General features: G+C 39.5%; 1 protein-coding gene across 6 annotated transcripts in view; it reads left to right on the top strand.

The window, feature by feature from the left end:
- The window catches only part of rims2a (regulating synaptic membrane exocytosis 2a), a 138,608-nt gene that overhangs the window by 104,345 nt on the left and 19,742 nt on the right, over window positions 1-14,521 (top strand). Inside the window, exons 25-28 of one of the 6 annotated variants that reach the window (XM_055042210.1) lie at window positions 3,410-3,442; window positions 6,610-6,710; window positions 9,428-9,594; window positions 10,075-10,296. The exons of the other annotated variants lie outside the window; for them this stretch is intronic. Coding sequence (XP_054898185.1) covers window positions 3,410-3,442; window positions 6,610-6,710; window positions 9,428-9,594; window positions 10,075-10,296 — 523 coding nt within the window. The remainder of the gene's footprint in view (window positions 1-3,409; window positions 3,443-6,609; window positions 6,711-9,427; window positions 9,595-10,074; window positions 10,297-14,521) is intronic. 6 annotated transcript variants of the gene reach the window in all.

The following is a 14,521-nucleotide window of genomic DNA, read 5'->3' as shown; positions in this document are numbered from 1 at the left end:
CATGACCTCTTCTGCCTTCAATACGTCCTCAAATATCTAACCCACCCTTACTGCTAATGCTAAGTCATTTTACCTAGCTCTAACAATCATTTCCACCTTGAATAACAATTATTATCAAACATATGCCCATAATTTATTTAATAAGATTGGAATTCTTTCTTGAGTGCTATCAATTCAAGGACAGTGTTTTACTTTTGTTGCAGCTACAATGATCTGGTAAAAAGTACAAAACATCTGTAGCATTTTTTGTTTTCCTGCTTTGCTGCAGGAAAACATCATCTAAATGATGAAGCAGAATCTGTTAGAGTAATAGGAGACAATTTTCTGAGCTGGCCAGCAGATGGCAGCATGGTCACAGCGACAGCTCCGGTATAGGAAGCTGTCGCTGCTTTCAGCCCTTTTCTCTTTCTTACTGCTCCTGGTGTTTATTTTATTTTTTTTATTTACTCACCTTTTGGCATGTTACAACTCAGTTCTACAGTTTTTCCTCACATAAAGTACGAAAAATACTTTCTCCAAGACAACCTGAGCTTCTCCGTCCTCCAGCGAGTGTGTGCGTGTGTGTGTGTGTGTGTGTGTGTGTGTGTGTGTGTGTGTGTGTGTGTGTGTGTGTGTGTGTGTGTGTGTGTGTGTGTATCTCCCATAGAGGTGACATGGGAGGACCAGCAGCGAGGGCTGAATGGCTCTTTGTCAGACGGAGGCTCTCAGCCACACCCCTCCCTCACTGACTCAGGTTGGTGGGTTTGAGAGTGAATGTGTGCCGCTTTAAATGACATCATGAATTTTAGATAACTAGTTCAAGTGTTTGAATTGTCAGTCACACGATGGTGTAAATAGTCCAGCCAAATCGCGCTGAAAAGGATGCAGTATCTCAACAGGTGTGTTTAGTAGAATAAAGAAATGATAGATCAGTAAAAAACACACTGGAGCTTCTACTAAGGGTTACTAGTGTTAGACGTTTTCTTTTGACACACTATTAAGGAAAACATTGCTGTTATAACTTTCATAAAACATAATTAAATTTAGCCTAAAGTGCTGTTCTCTGCTGGAGAATAGGGCATACTGCATGCTATTGCTGTTCATGTACTCATAATGTAAAACGATGGCAACAATTTTTACTATTCTCTTATTTCTGCATGTGTGTGTGTATGTGTTTTAGTATTTCTCACCTTGTAAAGCCAGTTTTTCCCAATACATGGTACATTATGAAGGTCAACTCCCACGTACTTTGCCCCATAGGAAGAAATCCTGTTTTCAGGTTCAGGTCTGGGTTGGGCTTTGGAAATGAATGAAACATTAACGGACATCAATTCAATGTCTGTGTGTGCGTATCTCTTTCCACAGTGTGAATAAAACCAACTAGTGGCTCCATTTCATAAGATTTATTTAAAGACATATTAGCCATAGCTTTTCTCTTTTGTTCTGGTTTTGCTATGCTGAATTTGTGTTATTTCCTCATGTCTTGAGGTTTTGTGTATGCTGCATTGTACTTCCAAAGAATCCCATCCTCATTAACCTGTGAACTAAGTCTCTTTCTCTCTTTGCTAACATAATGTGTCCTCCAGAGTCCATTTAATTTTGGTCTTTATGCTCCTACTGTCTTTTGGATTGTAGAAGCTGCTGCATTTTTACCAGACAAAGCAGGAGAACGATGAATGACATCAAAGCTTCTAAGGCTAAAAGCTTTTTATTTAACGTTCTTACATAAATGGATACCATTTTCTACAATTTGACAGAGCGAAAAACAACATTTGTACCTTTCTAGAAACTTGAACCCTAAAATAAAAGCAAATAAATACATTTTTTGTTCATGTTTAATACAAACCCGTGTTGTCAGCTCACAGGAAAAACAACATTTTGTGATCAAAATGTTGGCTGGTTGGCTTTGTGTGAATGTTGTACTATCAGCTGAATATTGTGTTATATGTAGGTAACTGACTGTTGTTGTGATATATAAAAAGTCAATCTTTTTACATGTCACGTTGTTGCCAGTGAATACAATTTTGTTAATTATTTATCTGTAGCTGTATCTGTGTGTATGTGTATCTTAAACAGACACGTTTGTATCTCGGGTGTCTTGGTCAGCAACACAACATCGTTTTTGTTCGACTCTCAATTTGATTATGCAAATGAGTCACCTGTCTCTGATTGCCTTTTTATTCATGCGCCTGTTGGTTAAAAAGGCATTAATCGGGTTTTATAGAACCAAAATGCTAATTTCGTTGGAAGGTGGTTGTAAAGATGAGTTGTGATGTGAGCGCTGCTTCAGATCAGGAATGAAGGTTGCGTGGGAAAGAGGTCAGAACGCTCACACATGTGGAGCAGTGGCAGCTCATGTGCTAACGTCCTGCGTGCTAACGGGTTCCTGTTTTCAGAGTCATGACTGCTGCTAGTGGAAGGTTCAGTTCAGTTTGTAGAGCTAAAAAGTCGGTTCTCGCAGGCTGCAAAGTTATTAATAACATAAAGCGGAAGGAAAATATGATTATGAATTCAGCATAAATATATTACAGAGAGAGAGAGTGAAATGCCTTGGAGCAGGAACTTACTGCTGTTGCATAACATGATTTCTGAAACAAACCAGTTGACTTCTGCATGCATCTGCCTGTCAATGTGTTTACATCTTAACACATACTCCTGCCTTCTACTTTGCTGCAAGGTGACATTTTACCAATTTCGCCTTTTTTCCCTTTTTTCTTTCTGGTGAGACACCAGCTGAGGGAGTTGGCTGTTTTTTCTTTTCGTGCTGCTCAGTGTCTTTAGTTCCTGCTGTGTTTTTCTTTCTTTTCTGTTACTTTTCCAGGCTTTCTCTCCCCACAAGAAGCGACACCCACTTCTTCCTTTACTCCTTCTCCTCTCTCTTTCTCTCTCTCTCTCTCTCTGCAGTTTTTGTCAGGTTTGATCCATTAACATCTCTTTCCTGTTTCAGCTCTTCCCCCCTCTCCCAGATTTCCTCCCCCTCTTCAGTTTCTAATGACTAAACTCTCGCCTTCTGTCTTAGCCTCTCCCAGTCTTGCACCTTCTTGCTCTGTTTCGACTTCCCACAACGCCCATGGTGGAGTTTGTGTGTTGTTGGAGAATGTGATGATTTTTGTTTGTGTCCTCTGTGTTTGCTGTTTTGCCAATGTTGTGTTGTATTGTTGTTGTGTTGTGTTGTGACCCCCCGACCCCCAACCCCGAACCCCATCTTCCTCCCCGACCCTCCTCCGCTTCTCTCTCATTCTAACCCTTCAAACCTGACACATTCAATGATGGCATCATCCACCCCTGTACAAACACACACACACGGACACACACACACACTGTCCTTCTCCAACTTGACACCCCTCCCATTTTTTACCCTTTGTGCATCCTCTTACATCCATGTTCCTCTCCTCTGTCTGTGTCTGTCCATTTTGTGATGTAAACCCAGAAGACACGGACTCACCAAGTTGGACGAACTCAGGTCTGTCCCTTCTTCTTCTGCTGCTTCCTCTTCTTTTCCTGCCCGCCCACCCCTACTCTCCTCCCCAGATTCCCATCCGCCTCCCCTCATCCCAGCCGTCTTTTCTGTCCGCGCTTTGCTCGACTCCATTCTCTTGCACTCTTTTAGTTGTCCTGTAGATGGCGCTTTGAGCTTCTGTCGTGTCTGTAACTTTATTTTCTGGGCTCTCTGGTCAGTGATAGCAAGCGTTTCCCATGCTGTTTCTTTACAGCAGACACTAGCTGTGTTTCCATTACGTATGTGTGCAAATCCTTGTCGATATTCTGCTGATGTCGAAAAAACACAATTTCACATTTGTTGTGTTTCCATCAAATAAGAAATTGAATTAAAATCACACATGATCGCTCAGGCGATAAGTTATTTGCAATCATGTCAGCGACAGATGTGAATGATTACATGAGATGTATTTATAATTCATCCTTCATTTATCAGCCATCAGAGGAGACATCTGCATCTTATTCAGACGTTGGAGCAACAAGCTCCTGATACTTGGGATGCGGCATTTTGGGGAAATTGTAGTGGCCGATTTTACAGAAGAGCTATGTATTCAACACAACTTTTTATGAGTTGTGTTACTCTGTGACAGCTCTGGTGGAGCCACATAGTCCGAAACCCCCCAGCCCCCACAAACCATCATCCTCCAACTACTTCCTGTCGTCTTCTTTGTTGTTTTCGCAGTTCTGCGTTTAATGGAAATGCAGCTATTGTTATAAGACCCTGTCCTACCCAGAAACAAAGTTGATAAGCTCCTCCTTAGTTATTTGTAGATTTTTTTTCTCCAGGCATGATTGTCAGATTAATTAGTAAGATGTTAAAATCAGGAGAAAATCTAAAAAGTGTGTGGAAAAGATCCAAAGGTTCCTGTTCTCTTTCACAATTAGGTGGCAGCTTGATGAGTGGCATTTAAAAACTTGTAAGCTGCTTCAATTTGTGTTGTTTATTTTGATGTTGGTCTCCGATTTCTCATGTGAATCATTTGTTCACACATGAGAATCTTTTCACATCTTACAAAGAACTATGAATGCATAGGTAAGCCTTCAGAAAAGCATTTAATCAGATGAATCAAAACTGACATTGTAAAAGCAGTTTAAATGTTTATCCAACTTGACACAGTTCACTGCATCTAGCATTACAATGGAATGCCTCTTATGCAAAAGATATTCTCTAAAGAAAGATCTGCAAGATTTTGTTGGGTTTTCATCTGACAAAAATGCTTTTAGTTGATTCTATCAAGCTGTAAAACACAAAACAGAACAAAACTAGCCTTCACAGGATGAAGGAAAGAAACTAAAAAAAAGAATCAAAAAACACTCAGATATTTCCCACGCAAAGAGCAGAGCATTCAGTCTGTTGCAGTGGTATGGTTTTAGGCTTAATGTGTATTTGGCGATTATTAATAAGTGGTTGCTGTGTTACGAGGAGAAAACTATAAATATGTCAATTTTGAAGAAAAAAATAATCATAATTGGTTAAGCTAAATGAAAAATAGGTGCTTTATAGTCGAAACTACAGGGTGAAAATAGCAATATAAATTGTTTTATCATTATATATTATTTTTCCATGATGACAGGTGAGGCTCTGCCTCCTCTGACCGCACGTCATTGAATACAACCAATAGGAATTTCAATAAGTTCTCCGAACTCTGATTCAGCATCCTGCACGATGTAGGCAGAGGAAAGATTTTAGCTGCTCAACCTCGCAGAGCTAAATGAGATTGATGGCATCGACTAACTCGCTCGCTCTTTGGTTAACTAACCACTTGTTCATTAACTTAGCTGCTTAAAAATACAAAAACAACACCGTGGAGCGAAAGGAGAACATGAGTACAACAGCTCCAGAGGAAACTGGATAAGACAGGAAAAGTCACACCATCATTGTGGCAGTATTTGAAATATTTAAAAGACCAAAAAGACGTGTTGACACGTCTACACCCACATGTCCGTGCACGGTTGCATTTAGGTCCCAGTTCAGAGTGACCAATCATCCTTATCAGCATCTGATTTGATGTGGGAGACAGTCCCACACGAAAAGGTTGTTTCCTGTCTGAACACATAATCCTTCTTCCTTTGGAGTAGGTTCTCTATACCTCTGTGCCAACTTTGATACTTCTTCCCTCGATAATAACTTTGACACCGAGTGTTGTTAGCACTCAAGTGTGGTGTGTTCACTGACCTTAAAACTATTAGGTTTTCTTTGTTGTTGTTTTTATATCTAACCAGTCAGCTGCAGTCACAATCATGCTCTGGTTTTGTTTCTCTACATCTGTCAGCTGATAAAAGCTAGAAACCTGTTTTGTGGGTTGTGAGATGTGATAATAAGCACATACTCACTAAACGTGACAGAGAACTAAATTAACAGAGAGACGAGTTTCCTTTATTTGAACCTCAATCTCAGCGTATCTGTTCTACTTTTTATCTTCCTGTCGGTGTGTATGTGTCTGAATGTTCAGGCTCATTGCTCATGTGCATGGCAAAATGTGTGTTTGCCTTCATCGAGTCACGCCATCGGATGATGCAGCTGTAGAGACGGAGCCTGCAGTGGGCCGGTGGAGGTGTAGCTGTGCATCTGTTTTCAATCCAGGGGTATTTTGGGACTGAACAACTGATGAAGATGTTCTAGTGGGAAGTTTTGTATTGATGTTTGTTTGTAGGAGGTTTTTCTGTAAACTTATTCTGCTTAAAAGAGATTTGATCCAAAAAAAAACAAAAAAAAAAAAAACACACAAGCACCAGTATAAAAAGGCACATTGAAATAAACGTCAGTTTAAGGATATTGCTGAGACATTTTTTATGTATTAAATTACTCCTGACATGTAGAAAGGTTTTTTTTTTGTGTCAAATATGCAAAATCTTGTGCAAATGGTTTAAGTTGGAGATTTGCAAATATGCAGGAATTAACTAGCAATATTTAGTGAAAATACTTCAGCATTTTAATATTTTAGTTTGAATATGCTGCAGCTCAGGTGGAACAGGTTGAATGTGCGCGTAAATCCAGTCAACCATTCTGCTTTTTTTCCATTTTGACCCGTCTCATCACGGCTCACCAGATGCTTGTCTCTCACCACGGCAGAATGACCTTTCACCCACAGTGCAACTTCCTGTCTGACCAGCATGCGTCTCTGTGCTCAGGTATGGACATGGAGGAGAAGACCAGGCAGATGAAACTAAAGTTGAACATGTACAAACAGGGAGCCAGCTCCGACTCCAGACTGGAACAAGACTACCACAAGGTACAGACACACCCAGAAAACATCCACTTGGTGTCTGGTTCTCATTCAGACCAAAGGCCACACCGTGTGGCAAGCACTGGAAGCTGTCAAGCATGATGCTAACCCACGTAGCTACATCCAAACATGCTCATTTTTGGTTCATGTCTTAGTAGAATATTTTTGTTTAAAACACAAAAATCTTTTAGTTCCTGCTGATTTTTCCCCCCACATGTCTCATAAAGTTGAATATTAAATATTATTAACCTTTTGAACTTTTTTTTGTAGTTTTTCACATTCCAGCCACAAACTTTGAAGTATTTTATACAAATTTTTATTGATTGAACACAATATGATGTTTTGCATAATCACACACAAAGGAGTGCATAAATACATGTACGGCTCTGGAAAAAATGAAGAGGCCATTGCAGTGAACCCTTTTGAAAACCTCCTGGTTTTTCCACCAAATACTGATTTCTGAACTCTTCCTGAGTTAAAATGTTCACATTTTTGTTTCTAAGTGAATAGGAATTTGTTTTCTTTGCATCATTTGAGGTCTGAAAGCGCTGCATCTTTATTGTTGTTTTGACCATTTCTGTTTTTCTGCAAATAAATACAAAATTTTTGCTTGGAATTTCGCAGACACGCTGTCAGTAGTCCATGGAATAAAAGAACAATGTTCATTTTACCTCTAAAAAGTAAAGTCAGAATATTTGATCATTTAAAGTGATCTCTTAATTTTTTTCAAGAAATGTAATAAGTTAAGCATTTATTTGTGATTAATCTTATGATGTCCATAGTTAACTCACAGTTATTGGCAAATTTTTTAGCAGGAGGGAAGGTAAAAAATGTTTGGATCTTCCACGCTTATTGAGACATAACCAAACAATATACATATGGGTAGGCCACACTTTTCAGATTTTTGAGTAATAATTTTTTTTCCTTTGTGTTTTGCCACATGAAATCCCAATTGAATTTGTTGAATTTTGTAGTTGCAATATAGCAAAATATTTGAACGTTATTAATTTTATACGGTACATGAACAGATTGCTTTGACTAACTTGGAGCAATGTGCTAAATACACACTCCTTCGTCGCTTGACTGAGAACAAACAAAAACCCTTTGATGTTTAACACATCGGTTTGGAATGAGGGATGGAAAAATAAAAGCTTACACAACCAGAGCCCAGAGCTTCCTCTTATCATTTTCGGGAATGTGACACCAGCTGTTTCCATAATCAGATGTTTGCCTTTCTGCTCTGAAAAGGGCTCTGAAGACTTCTAGGGAACTCGGCCTGCTGTCTCGCTGCGCCAAGACAAAGACTCTGCTCTCCTTTTAAGTCGGTGCTATGAAAGCGATTGAACTCAGAGAAGCTGCATGCTAACTCAAGTCTATAAAAAGCAGATACAGGTGTTAGTCGTTCGCGTCTGTTGAATATTTGTTTTCCTCGAGCTCCCATTGACAGAACAGTGTTCTTCCTACTAGTGAGCTGGACTCTACTGGGCAAGTGCTCTGCACAGAGCAGTTACTGTAACACTCGGCTCAGCCGCCCTTACAGGAAACAGTCCCTGAACAATATAAACACAGTTCGATTCAAGCCGGCTGCGTGTCATTCCCAGACCAGCTTCCAAGGAAGCCGTGGCGTAATCAAAGCATCATTCTCTCTTAGCCAATTAATGGCTGCTAATTTTGATTTACCATTTTATTGGACAGAAAGAAAACAGTAATTCTATGAACCCCATGTAAAAGTCATGAGGACATGTGCCAAGCCAGTTTCACCTTTCATCGTCCAGAACAAAACCAAAAGCTCTTGTGAAGATGCTGTGTGAATGGAGAGAGGCTCATCATCCATATTAGAATCAGTTCCTACTTGGTCAAGAAGTCAGATTTCTGATTGTAAAAGTTCTTCGGGATAAAGACCCTGTGCTTTCTTCATGATGTGAAGAGACTAAAATGAAAATACGTGGATACAATGATTTTTCTTACGTTTGGGGAAAGAAAAAGGCGAGAGCGCTATCCACATCCCGACAGGTAACAGCAGAGCCTTTTTTTTTTTTTTGGTGATTACATCTCGATATAAGGAGAAATATTGAAGTAACATTTCAATACGTAAAAGCTTGGGCACAGATGGGAATAATTCACCGCTTCCATCAGGAGAAATGAAGCAAAATTACTGCTTGTGGAAACAGAAAGACTTGGCCAAAAACTCTACAAATCATAAATAATAATCACAAATAATGTATGTAAACTTCTGATTTTGAAGAAAGTTTTTGAAATTCTCTATAACTATTGAAGCATTTGGCAAAGAGAAACAGTTTTAGTGATCTGATCTGAAACAGGAACAGTTCAGTAGAAATGATTTGCATTCATTGTACATGTTTATTTATTAGACGCGTGCTGCATCATAATGAGTTTGTTTCATCTCTCTGCCATGGTGGTCAGGAGGCGGAGCTAACAGATGATTGGTGTAGCTGACAACTTAAATGTTGAGTTTTGTTTGAGCTACTGTTGGAAATGACTCCATGATTGACTGCAAATATGAAATAACTTAATATTTACCTAAATGACTCTGCTTTCACATATAACGAATTCATTGTTTATGTGTTAAATCACAGGCACTTTCCAATCATAATTTTTCTTTTTTTTTTTGTTGCTAATGCTAGTTTTTCGTTTGGAAAATGTTGGCCAAATGCCTTGCTTCAATAAAATACCTTTTATGATCTGTTTTCCTTTGTGTGCAGCGCTCAGGCAGAGACCCGCGGGGCTCCGACAACTTGTCGGCCAAGTCGTCGGACAGCGATGTGAGCGACGTGTCCGCTGTGTCGAGAACCAGCAGCGCCTCTCGGTTCAGCAGCACGAGCTACATGTCTGTCCAATCAGAACGGCCGCAGGGAAACCGCAAGATCCGGTAAGCTCACGCCCACCACAGCGAAACAAAATCACTGTCCTACTTTTATACCCTCGTATAGTTGTTAATCGGGAATGAGAACGTTTTTTTAGGGTTTTTTTTCTGTTGAACCTATTTGAACCCAAAAAGAGAAATTGACTCTTTTATACAGCATTTTTTCATAGTTCTCTGTTTTTAGGACACATGAATCAAACTTCTTGAACTTTGCTTAGTCATGCTGTGGCGCAATCTCTGACCCAAAACTGTTACAAAATTACACCAAATCTTTCGATCTTGTCTCCAGTCCGACTGAAACCAAATTCATTTGCATGGTGTCTTGCTCTAAGCTTGCTTTTTCTTCTTTTCTTTTCTTCAATCATTTTGCTTTCTTCACTGCACTGCATCTCTGGATCTCATGTTGTTTTTATGTTGTTCATGCTATCTTTGATTTTCTTTCCGCTTTGCATGTGCTGTTGTCTTCGCACCCGTCTCCGTTTTCAGCCAGTTGCAGTCGAGAGGGCATTCATGGGAAGTGGATGAGCAGTTAGGAGAGGTGCAGGAGGAAGATGAGGCTGGAGACAGGGGAAGAGAGGCTGGTAAAGCGGAGAGACGTCAGGGTGAGAGCAAACAGTCGGGCAGTAAGATAGACATGGAGATTCAGGAGGAGTTGATGGATAAAGAAGAGGACTTGCACCAAAGGAGTGCCTCAGACACTAACCTCAGGTAACACATGTGCAGTGGCCTAGTTAAAGATTGCCACTAACTTTAGTAAGCACCTGCAGCCCTTCTGGCCTACTAACTTCTCCATGCTCCTATAACTGTACAGTGCTGCTCTCCACTCTTTACCCAACATGGTGACTGTGGCCCTGATATCCCTACTAATACTTTCAAAGTGGAGCATTGCCACCTGATAGAGGAAATGTGTGGCAAAGAAAGGACGAAACAAATCATCAAGAGCAGAAGTTATATAGGGTGTGTTCACACCAGTCTAGTTTAGTTCGCTTTAATCAAACTCTATTTCGTTTCATTGGAAGGTCAGGCTGGTTTGGAGAAGTGTGAACGCACAATCAAACTCTGATGCGGACCTAAAAATCTAGATCTCAGTTCGGTTGAAGTGAACTTTGGTGCGGTTCAAGCCAAGGACACCAAATACAGCCAATCAAGTCTATTCTTTACCAGCAGTTTTTTTTTTTTTTTTTTGCATCTCTAGTACGAATGTGGTTATAAAAATAAATATCAAATAAATGGATCAATTGCTGCTGTAGCATGATCTCACCCAAAAAAACAACAACCATCAATTTAAACATATTATAAGAATAATTATTTGAAGTAAACAGTGAACTTATCTCTCATCTTAACTGTATGCCGTGGTTAAATTGGAAATGATGTATTACTAATATGTTAATACTGAGATCATTAAATGTTAAATATCCAATCAGTAAAAATCTGAATCATAAATTAAAAAATAGTTTTGTTTTCTTTGCATAAAACAAACATTAATGGTTGAATTTTTTTTTTTTTACTTTTTGACCTGAGCTCAATGACCTAAACACTGTTAACACATCTTTACTAGAAGTGCCGATAACTGTGACCATCACTGTATGATGGGATGGTTTGTTATCTGAGTGTCAGGTGATGAGTTTACAGAGAAGTGAGAGCAGATGGTAACAACAACCACAGATGTAATCTATGTCACTGAAAACAATCACGATATATAACAGAAAAGACCTAGATAAAGAAAACGTGAAACAATAAACACCTTCAAGAGAAAAACAGCAAAGTTACTGATTCTTTAATTACTTTAATCACTCATTCTATCTTAAAGTTTCTCAGATGTTGTTCTTGAAACTAGTTTTTTCTTTTTTTTTTTATTAGTACCTCATCTAGTTCACTTTTTTGGGTGGAAAAACGTGACGGACTTATTGCACTTTCACCTGGAACATGTGCAGAACGGAACAAAGCTATCGCTGTCATTTCAAACCGGTGCACAGAGATTAGGTTGTAACGTACTGAAATTAAATTTAAATTGGCACCGTTTCAGCGCGGCCACGAGAGAAGGAGACGGAGAGAGCGAGGCGACGTCTTCGGATGCGAACACTTTCGGAATAGCAATTGTGAAAAGTATGTCAGGAGGAAACTGATTCTGAATCCCAGAGCAGGAGAAAAGCTTAGCTTGCGCCGCTAATAAGACACTTCACCATCAAATTAAATTCACAGCAGGATCCAGGTTACTGCCTCACTCTCCGATATTAGAGCTGCCCCCTTGGTAGGCAGAGAAATCACGCTGGGATTAATGCCATGTGCAGTTAACGTTACAGCAGGACGTACAGTCGCTTCCTTGAGGAAAACTCATTCTTAGAGCAAAACCGAAAGCATCCGCAGATGTATTGTTTCTGGATGTTTTTTTTTTTTTTTTGCGCTTCAGCAGGAGGATTTGGTTTGCAGATTGAAGCAAAGAATATGAAGACTTGCAGACTTTGCTTTGCTGTTTGTGCTGCTCTGTGTTTCGATGTTGCATCCATGTGTTGTCTGTCAGATTGCATTCATCACTCGATCTTAGTCTCTCTGCACCTTTTCAGCTCAGACTCACTCAACACGCCATGAATGGTTTACGTTAAAATGTTGTAAGATACCGAGTGGACTCACTTTCAGAGAAGGAACTGGTTCCACTGTGTGGTCGGTTCTCCCATGACTGCTGCAGTATAAAACCGGTGCGCCTACAGCGCCTCGCCAAAGTACTTTTACCCGTTGGACCTTTTCACATTTTGTCACATTGCAATTATTTTATGTGACATAAACTGTGACATAAACACAAAGCAGACCGTTATTTTGAAGTGAGAGGAAAAAAAGGTCAACGGTTTCCTGACATGTATTTTTGTATCGATGCTGCAGATCTGCCTTTAGAAGTCTGTCTCTTCCAGATGATATTATTCCAACTCTACTTCACAAAATAGCTGAGATTCAACCAGACTGGATTGAGTGTGAACTGCAATTTTCGTGTCTTACCACTGACTCCCAATTAGATTTGTGTCTGAACTTTGACTGGGTCTGCGACCCCTTACAAATGTGCACAATATTCTGCTAATGTTAAGAAAAATAAATAAATATTTCTATTTAATAGGAAACACAATTAAATAACACATGAGTAATTTGTTCATCCAATGAGCCATTAAAAAACACGCAGCTCCGTCATCCTCCAACCACTTCCTGTTGACGTCTTCTTCGTGGTTTTAGCCAGTGGCGACGTCCAATAGTTGATCTTGTGACTCGTGTGATGTGAAACGTTTGGTGGAACAAACTCATTTTAATATGGTTAAAAAAAAACACCTCATCAACTTTTCATTGAAAAACAAGAGCTTTTTTTCAAAATTGCCATGATTCCATTAAGCAGATTTATTTTCTAAATGTAAAATTGCATAGTTATAGGGTCAATGGAAATGCACCTAAACAGGCTTAATATTCTGCTGAAAGTCAACTTCCGTACCATCTAACAGGTTTTCTTCTAATCTTATATTTAGCTTCATGTATATTTTCATTCACTCTGATAAGCTTCTGTGTTTCTGCTGACGGAAAACGTTCCCACAGCCTGGTGCTGGTCACGACCACCGGCCTTGTCAGTTTTCAGCATCATGTATGTAGGTCACTTGGATGTGAATGGACTCCTTTTAAATGATGACTCATGATTTGATAATTTGGCTCGTACCACGTTTAACTTTTGTCCCAGCTAATTTCACGCAGATAAAACATAAATATCCTGCTCCTGTGTTTCCAGCTTTAGAAGCTCGGAACACTTTGAAAGCTAGTAACCAGGTAATAACAATAATAATAATTTAAAAAAAATAGAAAAACAATCACGTGACATCCCAACTTGAAGCTAGTGTAGCGCTCTGCTGTCAGAGTCGAGGAAAAACCCGACAAGCTCAGTCAGGTGGCGTAAAGATCGCCACAAGCGAGAAGCTACATTTACCGATGACTCATGATTTGTGTATTAAGGTCACAATGTGCACATTAAACACGCCTGTTCTCTGTGATCAACTCTATTTGTTCTCAGACCCTGCAGAGAGAAACGAATGTGCGCCCGACGCTTCAAGCTAATGCCGTTTTCACTGTTCTTCAGGACTAATGAAACATCTCAGAAGCAATTTTAAACCACATGTAAAATCCTAGTTTTTCTTATATTTAATACATCAGCTTAATAGTAATGTGGCTCTTATCTGAGGTAAAGAGGATGACTACTTTTGGCTGTTTGGAACAACAAAAGAGTCATGAAAGTTTAACATTTTATGAGCATATTGGAGTTTAGAAAAACATAAATAAATGCCTTGCACAAAACGCTTATTGTTGTTCACAGGACAAAAATAAAAATCACCTGCAAAATGTTATCTACAAACTGATGTTTTTCCAATACATTTTTCATCTTTACGTACTAGAGCGAGATTTTCTAACGTTGGTTTATTCATATTTATGTACAGCAGGCCGGTCTGTCTGTAGAAAACAGAAATCATATCGCAAAGCTTTGTTTGGCCGGGGAACATCTTGGCCTGGACGAAAAGGCCTGGAGAGCAATCTGCATGATGAGGCACAAACCGTCCCACTTTTCTACGCAGAGACACTTATACAGCGCACGCACGCGTGCGTGTGTGTGTGTGTGTGACTCTGGGCCAGAACCTGTTCAGAGACTGGTGAGACAGTAAAGAGACGAGGTTTTGCTGGAGCGGGACATTCCGTTTACTCAGGCGTCAAGTCCAGAGTAACATCATGCATCAGTAATCTAGATGTTTACCAGAACTGTAACCTGTGTGTCTTTATTGTGAATCTTTCACATTTTGTCATCTTGCAGCAAAAATTTTGATCATTTGTGATTTATTTGAAAAAAAAGAGAAAAAGGACATACTTGTGAGTTGAAAAGAAGATGAGGTTTTCACAAATTATTTTTAAATAAAATCAG

This window comes from Poeciliopsis prolifica, unplaced genomic scaffold (assembly GCF_027474105.1).
Source record: "Poeciliopsis prolifica strain line A6 unplaced genomic scaffold, Auburn_PproV2 SCAFFOLD017, whole genome shotgun sequence".
NCBI classification, from domain to species: domain Eukaryota; kingdom Metazoa; phylum Chordata; class Actinopteri; order Cyprinodontiformes; family Poeciliidae; genus Poeciliopsis; species Poeciliopsis prolifica.
Note: the sequence above shows the minus strand (reverse complement) of the source record. Positions and strands in the feature narration are given on the sequence as shown.